Here is an 18,065-nt window from a genome sequence, read left to right on the forward strand (position 1 = left end):
ACTGCAATAAACTAATAAGACATCAAGTTCAAGTCATTATGGGAATTAATGACCTGCCACGGGGAGGCAACTTGAACTACTCAGTGTCAGGTGCAAGTTATGGCCAGAGATTGGTGATGTCATTAAGATATGCATGAACACATTTTCCTGAGGCAGCCTCTTCAGCAACGGTATGACTCAACAACCCCCGACGGAGTCAAAGGTTTTATTTGTCACATGTTCATACAATCAGACCTTTGAATAAAAGCACAGTGTGTGCTCTTATCCAGTAAAGGGAGGAGACATTTTATTTTTTTCTGAACATTCAAACAAGGAGGCTTCAACCTCTAGGGGACTGGGGATGTCTTAAGACAACAACAACACTTGGATAACACCACATGAGCATTATGGAGCCATTTTAGGTTCTGTTTTTCCTTCTACATTTGAAGAAGTCGCTTATTACTTCAATTGTATTGGATTTGGCTGCAACGCTTGACCCCTGAACCTCAAAGTGTTTTGTGGACTCAAACACTTTACCCACCCCTCCATAGGCACAGTGGTGTGGTAGATAATGAGTGAATCTTCATTTTATGCCTTTAATCGATCAATCCATCAATAAAGGTAGAGATATTTCCGTCAGGAGGAAAATGGTGGACCGACAAAGAAGCAGACAACTCAACATAACAACATTACCGCACACAGAGCCGCACCATGGTCCTCACTTTGATGCTTGAACATGTGATCATTGTTCAACATGATAAAAGTTGTACCAGAGGTAGTGAGGGTGTAAAAAAGTGAAAAAGGGGGAGTCCACACTGGACTGTTACCATTTGGAGCCATATTGACAAACTGCTGCAAGGGGGGCATTGATCATCTTTCTGTTCCACACTGAGAGCTCAGAGGCACAACCAGCTCCCTGAGCACGACCCGCAGACTGTGGACAGCACGCTAACAACACAAGTGACTGAAAACACAGTGTAACCGGAGTTTCTGACCCACTGCTTCAGAATAACACGTCTTGGACGGCAACACACTAACAGACTGAGTCTCACACACACACTCCCACACACAAGGATGGTGGCTGAATACCATTTCGCTGATCATTTAAGGGTCCTGCCATGCCTTTAACAGAACACAGTTGTCATTAAGGTTATTAGAACATCTGCGCTTTGAAACAATAATATACTGTGTAATATATTTAGCGTTCAGACACTTGTCTCCGCTGACTTCTGTGATCCCATGAGTTCTGCTCTACTCTTACCTTAAGGTTTTGTGTGAAATGTCTTAGCTATCAAATGGATCGCCATGAAATTTGATAGAGACTTTCATGTTGGCCTCAGGATGAACTGCAATAACTATGATGGTCCTCTCACTTTTCAACCAGTGCCATCATCATATCCAATTTGACCCATACTTTGTCCGTGACCATATATCTGCAAGGCTAATGACGTTCCCATCAGCCTCAGCTGCACTTTGTGTGTGTAAGAACAGATAGCAAATGTTCACATCCCAACAATAGGTGATGGCATGCATTTATTTAAATGAAATATCAGCTTGTTAGACTTGCCATTGTTACCATGCATGAAATAAACTACTATATTGCTCTGTATTACTGCCTCATATATAGAACCATCAGTGTGGCTGTTGACCCTAAATGGTCTTTCTTCAAATGTTAAATGATTAATAAACTATATTTTCATTTGATATTATGTGGACTTTATCTGAGACCTGTACATGTGGCATTAAGTTGGATTATGTGTCACTATCATGCTTTTGAATTTGAAATGGGAATGAAGAATTCCTCAAAGCACATATTTTACATTTTTCTTTTGTATTTTTCAAATTATGACGCTACCTTTCTAGAGATAATGTTATGAGCACTACTGTTACCACTCGACCTCTTACTAAAACCCCTGCAATTATGAATTATGTTTGACTTTATTATCTATTAATATATCAGAAATGTCAGAAAAAGTCATTCCACATTCCACTTCACATTTGCAGTGTCTAACTTATATATATTCACTTTATTCTCTCTTACTAAAAACTATTTCTACATTTGTGCAACTGGAACCAGGGAGTTATCCAAAAAATGTGCATTATAATTTATTAGCAGACAAATGTTTTATTTTCTTTACAAATCAGGAAGAAACACAAACCTGATTGAGCAGAGTGTGACAGCAGATCACAGAGCCTGATAAAGCTGAATTTGAATTGGCTATTTGCACTTCACGCAGTGTGACAGGTAACTATGAGACACGGCTGTGCTCCCATCAACACGAGTGGCTGCAATGGCTGTTGAGCATCTGGAAAAAGGGCCTTGAGCAGCAGCTACAGTGATGTCTCTGTCAGAGACGCTGACGGGCATGCTGGGGCCTGACACGCCACACTCTCCTGGCTGCTGCTTGTAGACGAGCCAAGTGAGAGAGAAGCGAGATAGAGATCAAGGTAGCCCCAGGGAAGAGAGGCCGACATTGTGACAAAGAGTGACAGTAGATATTTTGTCCCTGAAGGCCTCAAAATGCTACTTTATATCAGCATCTCTATCAATGATTATTGTAGAGAAAAGAGGATACATGAGATAAGCTGTTGGACTTTATAGCAGTAATGTCCAGTTAAAAACGTTCCCCCTGACCAGTTGTTACTTAAACTGATGAGTTTAAGTATTCATCCCTGTCTGTTTATTTGTAAGCAAGATTACAAAAAAATACTTGACGGATTAAAATTAAACTTGGTGGAAGGTGCACACGAGCGTCTTTCAACATTTCCACCGTTTTCCCAGAGAACAATTCATGGATCTTGATGGGGGGAAAAAAGTCAGGCAGATTTAGGGGACTGATATCTATCGGTAAAAAAACACTATGTTTTCCTTTGAAAATCCATTAACTCTGTTTCGGTTCCGCCTGGCAGTCACACTACTCTGAAGTTATAGAAGCGCTAAAAGGAGAAGTCTGGAAATGCTGCAGGCTCAGTTTTAGTAGATATGTTTTAGTCTGGAGCGACAGATAGTAAGATATTTAAAACGATGATATAAACACTCACAACCGCTTGTTGACTGGGTCTCTTCGGTCATGATGTAGCTTTTGCTGATGTGCCACACACCTATCACCCCCGTCCAGAAGCAAACCAGCTTGGGCCTCGGCTGTAGAACGCAACATGGATAATACATTTTCAAGCTTTTCTGACCCTGTCTTTGCAAATGGCTGCTGTGTAGTTAAAATCTGCATTTTCCAATGAAACAACTGTTTGTATGCATAGGAGACAAGCTATCATTCGAGAAATTCAGATATCAGATATGGATGTTGTGAGTTTAATTATTTAATTATTATTATGTGTAACTATTGGTAGAAATTTAATGTAGAATAATCCTCATGATGTTTTCACTAGTTCATTTCGTCTAAATTGTATGAAGTGTAGTTTTCTTTACCCCAGAAAAGACCCTTTATATTTAAATACTTTATATTTACATGGAGGGGGTCCTCTCTACAGAGGCCTCCATGTTTTTTACATTAGTCCAGACTGGACAAACTAAACATCTTTTGAGTTTTTATGACAACTGAAGCTACCACAGGTTCTTTTTCATGTTTGGAAGGAGAGGGTGAGGTGAGGGGTGTTCAGCTGCAACATGCAACTTCAACACTAAATTCTACACACTGAACCTTTAAGGGAAAGTGAATTTGTTTGCAAAATTCATGGCATTCTATCTGGTTATTCTGGAGACACTTCAGTTAAAAACAGAGATCTCAACTTCACGGTGGCACACATCACCTTGACTAAATTTCATGGTAATTCATCCAAATGTTGCTGACAGAAATTTCACTTTGATCCAAAGTAGTAAACTTACAGACCAACTGACACTGAATCCCAGAGCCGAGCTGCAGTCTGTCCGAAACAGCAGTTTTATCACCACGTGAAATGATGCATCTCGACAAGCGTCCTGGAAACCATGCCATCACATCTCTCCTGCTGTCTTTTGATCTAATTATTGATTTGAGTCTGAGGACAACACCCGGAGGCCAACAAATCATCACAGACTGAACAACCACTGATCACACCTCTACAAGGGTGTAACATTCACATGAAGCAATGATGACAATGAACACTCAAATAAATCCATCCTGTACCAAGCTCATCCATCCCACAGTGGCTGCTAGTTAGTTACTCTACCCTTTACATTTTCAGTTTTTCTTGTTGTGATGTGTTTTTATTTAGTTTCATTTTTCACAAAGAATGTTTCCCCATTTTCAGTCAAACTTTCAGACAAAACATAAAGATGTCATATATCTATAGACCCAACTATGAATTTGCAAATGTAAAAGAAAAAGAACGATAGGCAGGGTACAACCTGGACAGGTTACCAGCATATCACAGAGCCAACATGCAGAGACTGACAATCATTCACACTCACACCTTCAGCAAATTTAGAGTCTCCAATTAACCAAACCCACTCACAAATACAGGAATAATATGCAAATAAGATCTCGGCCATCCGGGATTTGATCTGGGAACCTCCTTGATATGAGGCAACAGTGTTAAACGAACTCCTGCCCAATGATAAACTGCAGTATGACTGCAAAGCTTAGTTAGAACAGAGTGAACTTGCTGATTCAATTATTAGCTGATTGACAAAATCAGTCAGATACTACTCTGATCAATTGATCGATCAGATCCATTGCTACATGTGCTTTCTATGCTTCAGTGAACTATTCCCTTTTCCACAGACTGAACTACCTCCACTGTTCACCTATATTACTATATATAACCAGATGTATATATGCTAACATACTACACAGACAAAATGTACATCGCTGTTCATACTGTACATACAACCAACATTGCACTCTCCAACTCAACCCACAACCCACTTTATCTGTATAGATGGTCAAAGTATTTCCCTGTATATATTTGTATATGGCAATACTTCACCATACACCACTATACTGTAAGTAAAAGTATCACTTATGCTGTAGTATGCAATTTCCTGCATGTATCTGTAAGTAATACTGTATTTGCACTTCTGTTAAGATATGACCTGCATTTCATTGGCATGACAAAAAAAATTTAATCTAATTTTATCTTATCTTTAGAGAAGTGGCCAAAAATCCCCCCATTAAAAGGAAGTCCTGCCCTTCACATATGTTCGTGACCTGAACATCTTTGAGTCTCGGACTATAGGTTGGACAAAACAAGCTATTTCAACAATTCCCCAGCTCTGGTAATTGTGAACATCTTAACAACACTTTCATATAGTTTTTAAGTGCTAATGACTCATTAGAAACAGTCTGTATTGCATCCTCACCACAACGGCAGTGGTGCAGTCTCTAAAAGCTGGGTTTTTAAAATCTGTAAAAGCTGTTGAGTCTGTATTTTTGTGTGATCTCACAGATTTCACGGACACCATAGTTGACAGGGCTGAGGAGAAGAGAGTTTCTGAAAAAAGCCATCTCGGTACAGCTTCTGCTGTCAAGAGGATGAAGAACAATAGAAAGACAAGTTGTTGCATCTTTCTTATGTCATCATTTGGCCTAAATGATTTATTTACCCTGCGTATTATCTTGAACTGGAGAAGACTTACAAGCGGGACATGGTTCTGAAAGAGGGTTCATATATAAATCATCTCGTGGCATCATTAACTTCTCTGAGGTAACATTTGATTGATTTCTTTGGGGAAATTGTGTGGATGAAACAGTAGCAGAGACGACACAAGTTGAGAAAAACTGGATTTAGATGAAAAAAACACGAAATGAGGGGAACACAAGCTTGTCTTAAATAGAACCTCCACAAATAACTTGAAATGAATTTGTCATGTTGTGAGAGGCTATTACTGGAGCCTCCTCCCAGAGGAGCAGCAGGGCTCCGCATGCAGAGCTGGAGGTGGAGGATGTTTGTCATGGGATTTTAAAGTCTCTCTCACTGAATCACTGCATCATTAACGATGAATCGTGCTGAATCCAGACTGTACACATTATTTGAGTCAAGTGTCCTTTAATGACATTGATCTTTAAAAAAAAAAAAAAAAATCTTCATCCACTCACTGAGAACACTGTCACAATCCCAGTCCCACACATTTCCAACCAGGAGTGTGTGGATGGCAGTGACACAGTGATGCTCAGGCTGGAGGATCCCTCTCCTCCTCTTATTGCGCAGGATGATACTGCAGCTCCGCTACGGTTTCACACTCCAACCCACCTTGAAACGCTCCCCCCCCGGTGCTGCGTTCAAGCCCTGCAAGGAAAAATAATACAGAGGAGGCAAGAATCTTTCTGTGAGTCAGAAGTTTGAGCAGTTTTGTGGACGGATCCTGATTCCGCTGACTCATTCGACATTCAACACCTATAGTTGAGTACAGTAGAATCTTTTTTAAATGACAGGAGAGATTTTTTTTATCCTATTACCCAGGGAAACCACCTGTTGGATTTTACCATCTGCGGTTGGGAGTGTGGCATTGCTGTAATCAACTTTGAGCAGTAACAACTCATCCTTTATAAGTGATGGGAACTCTGTTTTTGTAATATAAGTTTAGTCTTACCTGATCCTTGAGATACTTAAAGCTAGGGTTGGTAATCCTGGGAAAGTTGGTAGGGGCAGGCTCCACGTGGAAATAAATGCAACTGATACATCCCACCCCTTCACATCAGCCCTCTGATCAAAACTACACTGCAAAAACACATGAAGGTGTACTGCCTGACTACTGCTGGAAGCAACTTGTGACTATCATCTCCACTTCAACAGTGTATGACTGAAGATTGAAGAGGTCAGTTAGTGACAGAGAGGTACACCAGCCAATCACATCATTCAAAAGTACAAAAAAGTGCTGGGACAGCTACAAACACTGGCTTTTCTTCCAGATTTTTTTTTATTGATAGCTATCGGACTTGAAAAGGATTTCAACAAATAAGATAAAAACTGTTTCAGAATCAACTTACCAAACCTACCTTTGATATTAACTTTTAAAAGTTACCATGTGACCACACCAGGTTTAATTTAATGTATGTAGACTATGCATTTAATGACCCCCCCCCCCCCCCATAATAAGTGATATAGATAAAATATTTTCTTTGATATTGATGAAGAAATTTTTTGTCATAAACAATATTAAAGGTTGAAGATGTGAAAAACAGTGAAACAAGAATTTACAAACATAAAAGAAAAGGAAAGACAAAGACAAATGGACCTAATGAGAACACTAGGATCAGTAGTATTGATGACTGAACTCTAGCTCCATGATAAACTGCAGGAAGACGACAATTATAAAATGTGTAGTTAAACCTGAGTTAACTGGCTGATCAGTAATTAGCTCATCGACAAAGAAATCTGATGATAGAATACAGATTAACCAATCACTCAATCACATTTTACTTGTATAACCTATATTCACAAATCCCAGTTTACCTCATAGGGCGAAACAAGATGCGACATCCCATACGATACAACACATTTCAACAATATTTCCTTTGATTATTGATTATTGCTGTAACATTTATTTCAATCGTGATAACTGCTAATACATGTTCATTGATAAAACAAAGCTGGAATTCTTTCACCGCACTAAAAGCCTGTCTTTCAACTCAAGACGTCGAAAAACCTCCGAGTGTTTCCACATGTCCTGAACACACCGCTCCCCGCTGGGAGAGCGGCAGCGCAGGTAGCCAATCCGCGTCCGCGGCTCTCCCACGCTCGCCAATGAAGCGAGCGCGGGGGCGGGAGCCGCGCGTGTCAGTTGGGTCCACGGCGTCGTGCTCCCTCGTCCCATTGGCGCAGGTGAACCGACTCAGGATGCGAGAGGAGCGCGGAGGAGAGCGGGAGAGACAGGGGGACAGCGCCGATGGAAAAGTGTCCAGGGCTCGGGTAACAGCACCACGGCAGACCGGGCCGCTTCAGCTCGTCCTGGGCCACCGCGGGATGACAGCTTGACCGAAAGGGGCACTTTGAGATATGATGAGGTTTATTTCTGGCCGGCAATAGTACTATGATTTGGTATGTGGCCACTTTGATAGCAAGTGTATTCAGCACCCGAGGAACGGCCGCTCAAGGTGAGTCGAAGTGCAGCGTGTGTGTCTCCTGCTCAACTTTCCCCCCTCGTCCCTCTCTCCTCTCCTTATTTCTGTTCGTGCGCGAGGCAACTTTGGATGTTTGCGTCACCAAATGTCACTTTACGCGGTGAAGTTCACCATCGCCGCACCTGAGCGGAGCCGGGCCGGCCGGTGACGTCATGCACGCACCGGCTGACCGCTCCATGAATTGTGAGAGCTTGAAAAATCAAGAAGTGTCATTCATTCCCTCTGTGTGATCATTGGAGGAGGCTGCTTTCATCACACTGCGTCCGAGGCTCCGCTTGATGCAGCCTCCGTCTTTGGTTCGCATCTCTCGGCCAGGATGCGAGAGTCTGCTGCCCCTTGAGCTCCAGGACATGTTGCCGGTGCAGGGGTGGAGGTGGTGTGTGTGTGTGTGCGCGCGCGCGTGTGTCAGTGAGTATGGTGCGTTGGTGTGGATGTCATTAAAATGCAATGAGTGGATTAACCTCTTCCTGGAGAGCTGTCCTTGCTGAAGCCGAGTCACGACCGGCTGTGTCCGCTAGGGGGGTGGGGTGTGTGTGTGTGTGTGTGTGTGTGTGTGTGTGTGCGTGCGTGTGATGCTCACTGGTGGATGCAGTGGTGCCTGGAGAAGTGGGTTTACTCTTAACTTATGCCACAAATATTTTGCAAAGGATAAATGTTGCCTGTTAAGGGGACATGCAAGACGACTCTGGCACAGTTTGTTCACCCCAAAATTGGCCACATCTGGTGCAGATGCAGATTTTGCATCAATACTGGTCCACAGACCTGAGGGTGGCACAACTACACGATGATGCACACTAAGTCGTCTATGGGCCAGTAGTTTCTTTTGTAAACTGTCACTTGGCACATTGTGCCACTATTATGAATTAACATGATTTGTCAAGGGGCTGTTTGCAAATATTACTGAATAAATATTGCAATTTTCCAATATTACTAGATAAATAACTCTTGATTACTTAATCATTTACAAGGTTCTGCTGTTGAAAAGTGCTCACGTGGTTGACAGCTTCACTTGAAGTTGTCGGAAGATGAAGCATCTCTGTCACCGTCAGCATCCTCCTCTCTGACGGGGGTGGGGGACGAGGGAGACAGAGCATGCACTGCTGAACTACCATTTGTACCCGAGCTGCTTACGGCACAAGGTCATTTCTGCTGAAACAACATTTTTGTGTGAGTAGCGCGCATCATTTTTGAATTTCCAAAAAATGGCAGCACACTACTGAATGATCCGCAGCAGAGGAGATTCAGAAGTGGGCGTACTTTCACTATGCTGGTTGTAAAATCAGGGATACACCGTATATCCTGCATGACACCACTGCTCACGTCATGTGTGATGCAACTTTTTTCATGTGAGCTCAAACCATGTTAACATGTGGCATCTATTGCACTTCTGCCGTCCTGAGAGAGAGAGAGATCCCTCACTCTGAGCTTTCAATGTTTTTTTTCCTCACTTAAAACTTTTTTTGGTAGTTTTTCCTCACTCTAGTCAAGGGTCAAAGCAAATGCAGATGTTTTATCACCTTATTAAGACTCAGGAGGCCAATTGTGATTTGTGAATATGGCTACAAGTACATTTGATTGATTACTTGATTGATGGTTTCCATGTTCGCACATCTGTCAAAGCCCAGAGGTTCAGATCGCTATCACAGAATTTAGTAAAGAAAACAGAAAATCGAAACATGAATACGTAATATTCTGATGCTTGATGCTCAGTTAATATTCGAGCTATGAATGACATCATCTTTTAGACAGTGAACAGTGGCTCACATTCAGTGTGTAGATGAGGATGATGTCATCTATTGAGTTGTGGGATGCAGTGAGCGTTTGCCGAGACGTGAGCAAGTAAAGCTGCAGCAGCATCACGCTGTACTCTTAATTAAAAAGAGAATCGAATCCCTCTTTACTTTAGCCCTCTTTCTTCATCCTTTCTTCCTTCCACTCATCTTCGAGAGAGAGGTGAGGTGGAGGAATTGGGACAGCGTCTGCGCCTCAGCATCACTGATGAGCTGATGAAGAAATGAGCTGTTGATGATGTAAACCTGTCACAGCCAGTTTTAACTTTTGACACAGGATCTCACAGGTTTATTTTTATAAATTTTTGTTGATGTCTCTCTGGCATGTGATTGGACTCAGCAAGCAGTTATGCAACGCCTTGACTAAAGAGGATACACTCGAGCGTCGTCTGAAAAGAAGGAGACTTGGGGAGATGTTTAAGCGGCTTCTCATCGTCTCCACGGCCGGGATGGCAGGCAGCTTGGCAGAAGCGAGCCCTCATGTCTGGATGGCAGAGGAGGAGCGACTGCAACTGGACTTGTTTGTGTTTTGTAGAGACTGTCCTTTCTGTCAGTCCTCCTGGTTATGCACATGATCCCTGTCCTGTGCTTTAACACATCGACGGAGCTCTCAAAGCTCTGCAGCACTCAGGCGTGTGCACAGAGTACACAGACGAACACATCAGCCAGCAGAAGCCGCGCAGGGCGGCATCCTTCTGGCTGAGTGCTGCCGTCGCAAACTGGCAGCTGGCAAATGGCTCGATTTTTGCCAGTGATAACCCTGGACCAGAGCCAGGCTGCCTCTCTATCTGCCTGTCCTCCCCTCCCCTCCTCTCTGCTCTCCTCTCTTCCTTACCTTGTGTCATCCCTCCCTTCTTTCTCTCTCTCTTGTCCCATGTGACTGAGGTCCCTGTCACCCCCCTATCCTCCTCCTCTCATCCCTCCTCTCCTGCTCCGCCTTGTCGTCTTCCTCTTCCGCACACTCAGATGAACTTGCTTCCCTCCAGGTGTCAAATAGCCTCTCTCAGCATGGCTGGGTAGCCGAGGGAAGGGAACATGGTGGGTTGTGCTAATGGAGGCTCAGGGCGCGCTCCACAGCAACCGTCTGTTGCCATACGCAGACACACTTGTTACCCGTACACATGCGAGCACATACAAAAACACAGATACACACACAGCCAACCCCTCAGGGAGCAGTGTGCCTTTACCAGGATATGAACATATGCCCACTAACAGGCTGCCTGCCCCAGTCTAAGTTGGACTAATTATGACTAAGCTGTGAGATAAATGCCACTTGGTTGCTCGATAAATACATATGCCAAAACATGCCAAGAGGGCTGCGGAGGTGGGGGACGGGGGTGGAGGGGCAGTGGTTGTATATGTGATGGGGATGTTGTGTGGAGTGCAAACAGTGGACAAAAAGTAATGGAACATGTTTTCATGCTTAAAGTTTCAACACTGAAAGCTTTGAACCATCTTTTACTATTGGAGGCTTCTTCCTTTACACATCTAACATGCTTAGTTTAACTCTTTAGTGTTTGTCTAGAGTAGTGCTGTATTCACACAATGTTGGCAGCATTAAAAGAACAGATAGAAGACTGGCTGGTGCTACATTAGCTTCTGAAGTTGTTGTTACATAGTGTAATAGTAATAGTTCAGTGCCAAGTTAAACCAGATACAGCGTACAGCCTTTTAAATGTCTGTTTGTATTAGTGCTAATGCAGTCGTGGTGACTAACAGTAACAAAGTCAATTTACTGAAGTACTATGCTTACATATTGAGCTACTTTTACTCTACATTAGTATTGACATTTGGTGCTTCTTGCTCCACTACAGTTGTTTGACAGCTTTAGTAACATTTCAATACCCTGTATTTCAAGATGCAAGTGTTTCTACATCTATGAATCAGCTGGAAAATTCACTGTCACAAAGTTGAAAAGCGGCTGGTTTTCTGAGCTCATGAGAACTTGACCTTTAAGAGATACATGGTTCTCACAAACATATGATGATCTTAAAGAATATGATGCTTGATTAAACATTCCCAACAGTATATAAAGTACTTCAAATAAGCTCAACCTTAAACAGCTACAGCAGTAAAACACAATGTACACATTAGGTTTGGCCGGCCCACCGCTGCTGCTACGAAAATCCTAGAGGAAACACAACATATAGAATAATAAGACATTTTACAGCAGGGTAAGTTTTGCGTAGTAAGTTTGGATGCAGGGATTTACTCATGGTGGAGTATTTTTAAAGTGTGAAAATAGTAAGTTAGATTTCAGCCTGATGTAAGTGGCCATGTTGGTTTCATTTGCAACCATTCTGCTTATAGTTTGTTAACATGCCTGTTAGTTTTTTTCACTAAGTGAGAGATTTTGTCAGAATTCTCCAATTAGATTTGAGGCTGATGTGAATGATTTCTGTTGATCAGCTGCTCATACCACGTGAGAGGTTATAAATGTGAGAGTAGAAGTGATTTAAGCATTGACTCTTGTGTTAAATCCATCTGTTGATTGCTCTCACAGAGAGATTGTTCTCCAGACTATAAGCTATCTATAACCCATATTTATGCAAGGTTATTTGGGAACCATGTTATTTGTAGAGATTGTCTATACAATGACCTCAGTTAACTGTCTGAGGAGTCTTGTGGTCTGTCCAATTCTGATTTAATTTATAGTTCCTGGACTATATGTCAAGTATAAAGATAGAAAAATGGCTTTAGCCTCTGTTTCAATCAAAAGTCACTGCCTGTATAAGATATACAATGTCAGTTTGTAGTTTTGATTTGTATGAGAGAGAATTTTGTGACTGAGGGTCAAAAGTCAAGGTCCTCTCAGGGACCTCTCAAAGCACATGTCTTCCATGTGAATGTGATACCTCACATGCTCATTTGGACTCATGGATTACCTGATTAGATTTTGGTGATCAAAGGTCACAGTGACCTTGAATGGATCTAGAAAAAAACATTCTGTAGACAGAAACTGTTCTGGTTGGTGGAGGCATAGAACCGCAGTGCAGTCTTTATTATGTGCGGCCTCAGGGTTGCTACCTAGTATCAAACTGGTCCACTGACATTCTGAAATCGAATTGGAAGGGACCGTGATCATTTTGCAGCTCCTTAATCAGAAGATGAAATTCTCATTGTTCCTGACTCCTTCCCAGGATATGATGGAGCCAATAGTTTTGTTCGTCTTTTTTCAAGATGGGGGCCACAAAATCCTCCACACAGCCTGACTCCATTCTATCTCCTAATGCAAATTTTCAGAGTAATAAAACGCATCTTAATTTGATGATTTAAAAAAGGCACACAAAAAAATTTGACTTGGCGTGCAGATGTCTTTAGGGTTAGGTGATATGGTTATCACAATAACATTTTTCGTATCAATTGATATTGACAATTATCACAATAAATGTCAATTTAATTATTTACTTCAAGTTCAAAGTCTGATATTTGCAATGAAGAGAAACAGGTGATGAAAATGGAGGGCAGCACAACAGCAGGGCAGCATGAGTCGTATCTGTTGGCTGCTCTAATACTCTCAGCTTAGGTGTCTGGCTGTCAGCACTGTCAGCATCCCGGCAGGAGAGACACTTCATGGTGTCTATTTCATACATGAGCTTTGACCGAGATGCCAACTTTTACTTTCTCTGTGTTTGAGTCTCATGATGAGTAAAGACATGTGTATTCTGAGCTGTAAACTAAATTATATGAATGTTCTTTGATGAAATTCATATTGCTGGTTTTAATATCACATTTATTAACATATTTATTAAACAATTCTACATTTATGTATTAAACACAGATCACAATGCCGACCAGTGTTTCACACTGTCTTGGACCTTGCAGGGCCACTGCTTAAGTACTGTCAGCCATTTGGTCTCTACATCATTACATTTATACCTTTTTGAAAAAGTTAACACCCTCTAATAAAAGGAGGGCAGCCCCCTGCCACCAGCGACCACTTGGGGCAATATGGAAAGCTGGGCTCATTTTCAAATCTATGCCAAAACAAAACCCCTAAACCACCACTCCATTTACCATTCAGAGACATCTCCCATACTCTGCTGCGCCTCTATGTCCTTAAACTATGGAGTTATTTTCCTATCTTTATTCAAGAGCTCGGTCTTTCAGTTCGAGCGCATGACTTGTTGAATATATGTTCAGATTGTGCATTACTTTTCATAAAAACTCTGCCCTTGCACTCAAATAGCTCCTGTTTGCACTTAAATTTGCTCTGCTTCTGCTCAAACTGTGTGCTTGCACTCAGATATATTGTTGCTCGCATGGATTTCCTGCTCTCCAGCTTCAGCCCTTCTCCGCACTCAGGTTGCTTTCTGTGTGCTCGTGAATTGTCTGCTCTCAGATTTCCCCTATATGAACTTCCGCTGTCCATTTATTCCATGTTTATTATTATTATTATTATTATTATTGCATGTTTAATTTTTAAATGGTATTTCACTAATACTGAAGTAACATACTACTTGCAGCCATGCACCCAAGTATATAGGTGTGTGTGTACTTTGCATGTGTCTCTGCAGTTTTTTACAGTCATTGAGCTATAACTCAAATCTCATTGTTTTCCTACTGTTCTGTTTTGTAATGTTAATAATCTTTTTTTTGCATTTATTACTTGAAGGCTACATAGCCACTGTTGTTTTTTGTATGTTCAAATATTTGTCATGAATGAAGTACATGGGATTTATTTGGGAATTTATTTTTGTATTCTTTTGCCATGGTATCCAATTTGGCATCGAGAATCGTGGAAATTTCATGGTATCTTGTCGACTCGTAAATTTGGGGTATTATGACATCCCTAGTTCAAATGGCTTTGGACCACCACGTTCCTTTGACACTGTTTAGCCCCGGCAGTCTCAGCACCAGCTACCTCTGCCAGTGGTTTTAGTTCATCGGGATGACCGTGGTCTTTGTCGTCAGGAAACTCCAGAGGCAAATAACCTTTGCTTACTACCACAGTTCTGTCTCAAACCTGTGTGTGTGCTGCTACACAGCTTTAACAAGCTAATTGGTATGTGTGTGTGTGTTTACTATGTCTGTGTAAGGGGAGGAGAGAGATGGGGGGTATCTTACCCCTTCCTCCCAGCGAAGCATATTCGAATTCCCAGGGAGAAACACTTAAGTTAATACGTATGTTTGAAGTTACATTTTAAGATATTTTTTTGGCATGTGTGTGAGAGCTCTTGGTTATTAAATGGGCAACAATGGCTGTTATATCGATTTAAAATGAAATCTACAACAGCATTAAGTATACAACAAGTAAAAGAGTCAGACTCCAGGCTGTGCTTGTTCGCTGCCAACGATGTGAGTAACTTCAGGGGTAAGATATATAATGTATTGTTTGTGTGATTGCCATAAATCATGGTGGTAAGCTGAAAAAGTTCTGCCATCAGCTGCGATCAAGCAACAACTTTCCTCTCTTCTTGCTGCATTGCTGTAGTTTGGCTTACATGATTCTTGCTGTTTTGGGTTTGTACCCACACATTTGAATGCACTTATTGGAAGTAGCTTTGGACAAAAGTGTCAGCTAAATGAAATGTAATGTAATGTATTGGCTGCTGTCGTGCTCGCATTGTAAACAATGGAGGCTGATGTTAACCTCTTAATGTATGAGGCTAAATGTTTTTGTTATACACAGTAATTCCATTTTAAAATCTTTCTCTGCTTCTTTGCAGGGAATACTATATAATATGCATGTTACTGGAGTATTCCATAAGAGGGTAAACCACAGAACTCTGTAAATAAAAAACATAACAAAACTAGAAAAGGTCAGCAGAGGCTAACCATAGGGTTACCTCTGAGATCATCACAGAAAGAGATGGTATGTGAGGCCCTGAAATTAGCAATGTTGTGGCAATGGTAGGTATGTGCGCCTACACTCCCCCTACTCTTCATGTGCCTATTGCATCTGGCGGATACATAGCATTCATTTCTGAGGATATGGACAACTGACACATAGATGCAGGACACACAAGGAAGCCATGGTGCAGACGCGCTTTTAAAACAAGTTTATTCCAGGCCGAAGTAACATTATGGTTTCACCGATAATAGTTGAGTCATGAATGATTATGTTAGTGTGGATTTAGCCTGAAAGCACCTGTCTGCATTGTCTCAAGAAAATGACTTTAGTTAGAATAATTATACTCAACTCTAAAATATATCTGTGTATGTATGTTTTACCCGAACAGTAATTGCATCCTTCAAAATGAAAATCCATGTGATCAAGTTTTTGTATGTGTTGAACCTCTAAACTGACAGGAAATGTATTGGCACCTCTGAACACCTGCTGCAGGAGAGTGATTAGATCCTAAATGCTTCTTGGCTACATTTACATTTGCCTACGTTTTTGCACAGACTACAGTCTGATCCTTGTCCGTTTGAATGAAAATGAGATTCCTCAGGAGCTATGAAGCTCCAGAAAACTTTTCAACTTTTGTTTGTGATTCAGCGATGCCGTCCCCAAAGTCAGTGCATGTATATTTTTGGGTGAGCTGTGTGTGTAAATGGAGCTGCCAACGAGTGCTGTTGCCTAATTAATTTAATTCCCAGAAACCTCCCTTGTATCTCTGTTTTTTGATGATCCCTACAGTATGATCACTTAATGAGTGTGCTCCCTGTAAGTGGGTGGCTGCCTGGCACAAACAAAGCTGCTGACCAAGAAAAGGGAGACTTGTGTCTCATTAACAGCATAGATTTAAGTCCTGTGGGTGGGTGTTCAGCATTTTCTCACTGAATAACCTGGGTGCTGTGTGATTCGTGTTCTTTTCATTTAGAATCTGGACTTTTTCCCTATTGCTGCAATTAATGACCAAATTATCCATCATATTTAAACAACGTTCCATAACTCAGGAGCACCACAGCTTGAACAACTTTAAATATAGAGCAAACAGGTCAAAATTGTCCAGCATCCCTAAAATAGGGTTAGATAATGGTAGTACTCTGCGGAGTGTGTTGATCAGCCCCGGAGAAAGCATTGAGAGCCTGAAAGTTACTGTACTTTACATGTATATTCTCCTTGACAAGTAAAAGTCAATGAAATCCCAAAAAGTGTTTCCTATACAGAGCTATTTAATTGGAGAAACATCAAAGCCTATGCTATTGCTTGAACTGCTGCATGTATTAATGAGTGAATGGGAGTTGTAGTGTAAAGCATTTTAGTCAATAAAATTATATTTCCATTTACCATTATACACTATAATATAACCCTCAAATTCATACTTATGTATTCATGCAAATGCACATACTTTAGTTACTTTAAGTTAAAGGCACCCTGAAGTTGTATAGTTTCTGCACTAGTTTATGTTTATCTTTTACTTATTTTTTTGTTCGTTTTTGTTCCCTTTCCTTTAGCTTAGGCGCTACGTTTTGCAAGATTTGCTCTGTAAATAGCCTTTGAGACAGCCAATCTTTAGAGTTAATGTTTTGAGCTATCCTGTTCTGTGCTGACACTAAAACGTTTCCTCAGAGAGGCCATCAGTCTGACTTTAGATAAACAACTGCTTACTCAGCCCACTGGGTTGGTGGGACATATTACTTTCATTATCCATTTTTTTGAAAATCTGACAAAAGCAGCGTTTCAATGTTCTCACAGTATTAATTTATCTGTATAAAATGTCATAAAATAGTGAAAAAATGTCCATCCCTTTGACATAATTTGTTTAGAAAAGAGAAAAAGTAGAAAATACTCATGTTAGAGAAGCTCAAACCAGAATATAGTGGGATAGTTAAAGGAAATGCAATTGGCACTACTGAACTATACCTAGTGTAGAAGGGAGTATACAATATGATATGTAACGATAGTATTGTTTTTGGGATTTGGTTATTAGTGTGTGGTCAAGAAATGTAACCCACTGATATTATTTAAAAGTTTATATTGTTATTATTGCCTGGTCCTACTAGTCTTACATATACAGCACCTGTAATAATGTTAATCACTGAGTGCTAATAAACACAGTTACACTAGAGTGATGCAGCATCCAGTGCACACTTGGTCTAGAGAATCCTGTTGAATGCCAGGCTTGAATACAGTTTTGAACATGAACCACCATACAACTCTTTCTATGGGCTGTATCTTAAATCATTCATTTAAAAAAGCAAATACAATTTTTAAATTGTAAGTGGAATCAATTACATGCTGCTACGGCATGTTTTCACATGTTTTTTACCCATGGTTCATGCTGTGCAGATCAATCCGCTGTGGACAGTTCCTGCTGCATGTACAGGGGAAACCTTCTCTTCCACT

At 41.1% G+C, this 18,065-nt stretch overlaps 1 protein-coding gene across 7 annotated transcripts in view; it reads left to right on the forward strand.

Annotated features, from left to right (window-relative positions):
* The first annotated feature begins 7,689 nt into the window (after positions 1 to 7,689).
* Positions 7,690 to 18,065, forward strand: part of LOC109628489 (protein turtle homolog B-like) — a 120,322-nt gene continuing 109,946 nt past the window's right edge. For 3 of the 7 annotated variants that reach the window (XM_069539950.1, XM_069539952.1, XM_069539951.1), the window contains exon 1: positions 7,691 to 8,012. In XM_069539950.1, coding sequence (XP_069396051.1) covers positions 7,949 to 8,012 — 64 coding nt within the window. In that variant the 5' untranslated portion in view covers positions 7,691 to 7,948. Of the gene's footprint in view, positions 8,013 to 18,065 lie in introns of all 7 variants that reach the window. The other 4 variants (XM_069539956.1, XM_069539957.1, XM_069539954.1 and 1 more) reach the window with 2 other exon arrangements.

The sequence above is a fragment of the Paralichthys olivaceus genome, chromosome 15 (genome assembly GCF_024713975.1).
Source record: "Paralichthys olivaceus isolate ysfri-2021 chromosome 15, ASM2471397v2, whole genome shotgun sequence".
Classification (NCBI taxonomy): domain Eukaryota; kingdom Metazoa; phylum Chordata; class Actinopteri; order Pleuronectiformes; family Paralichthyidae; genus Paralichthys; species Paralichthys olivaceus.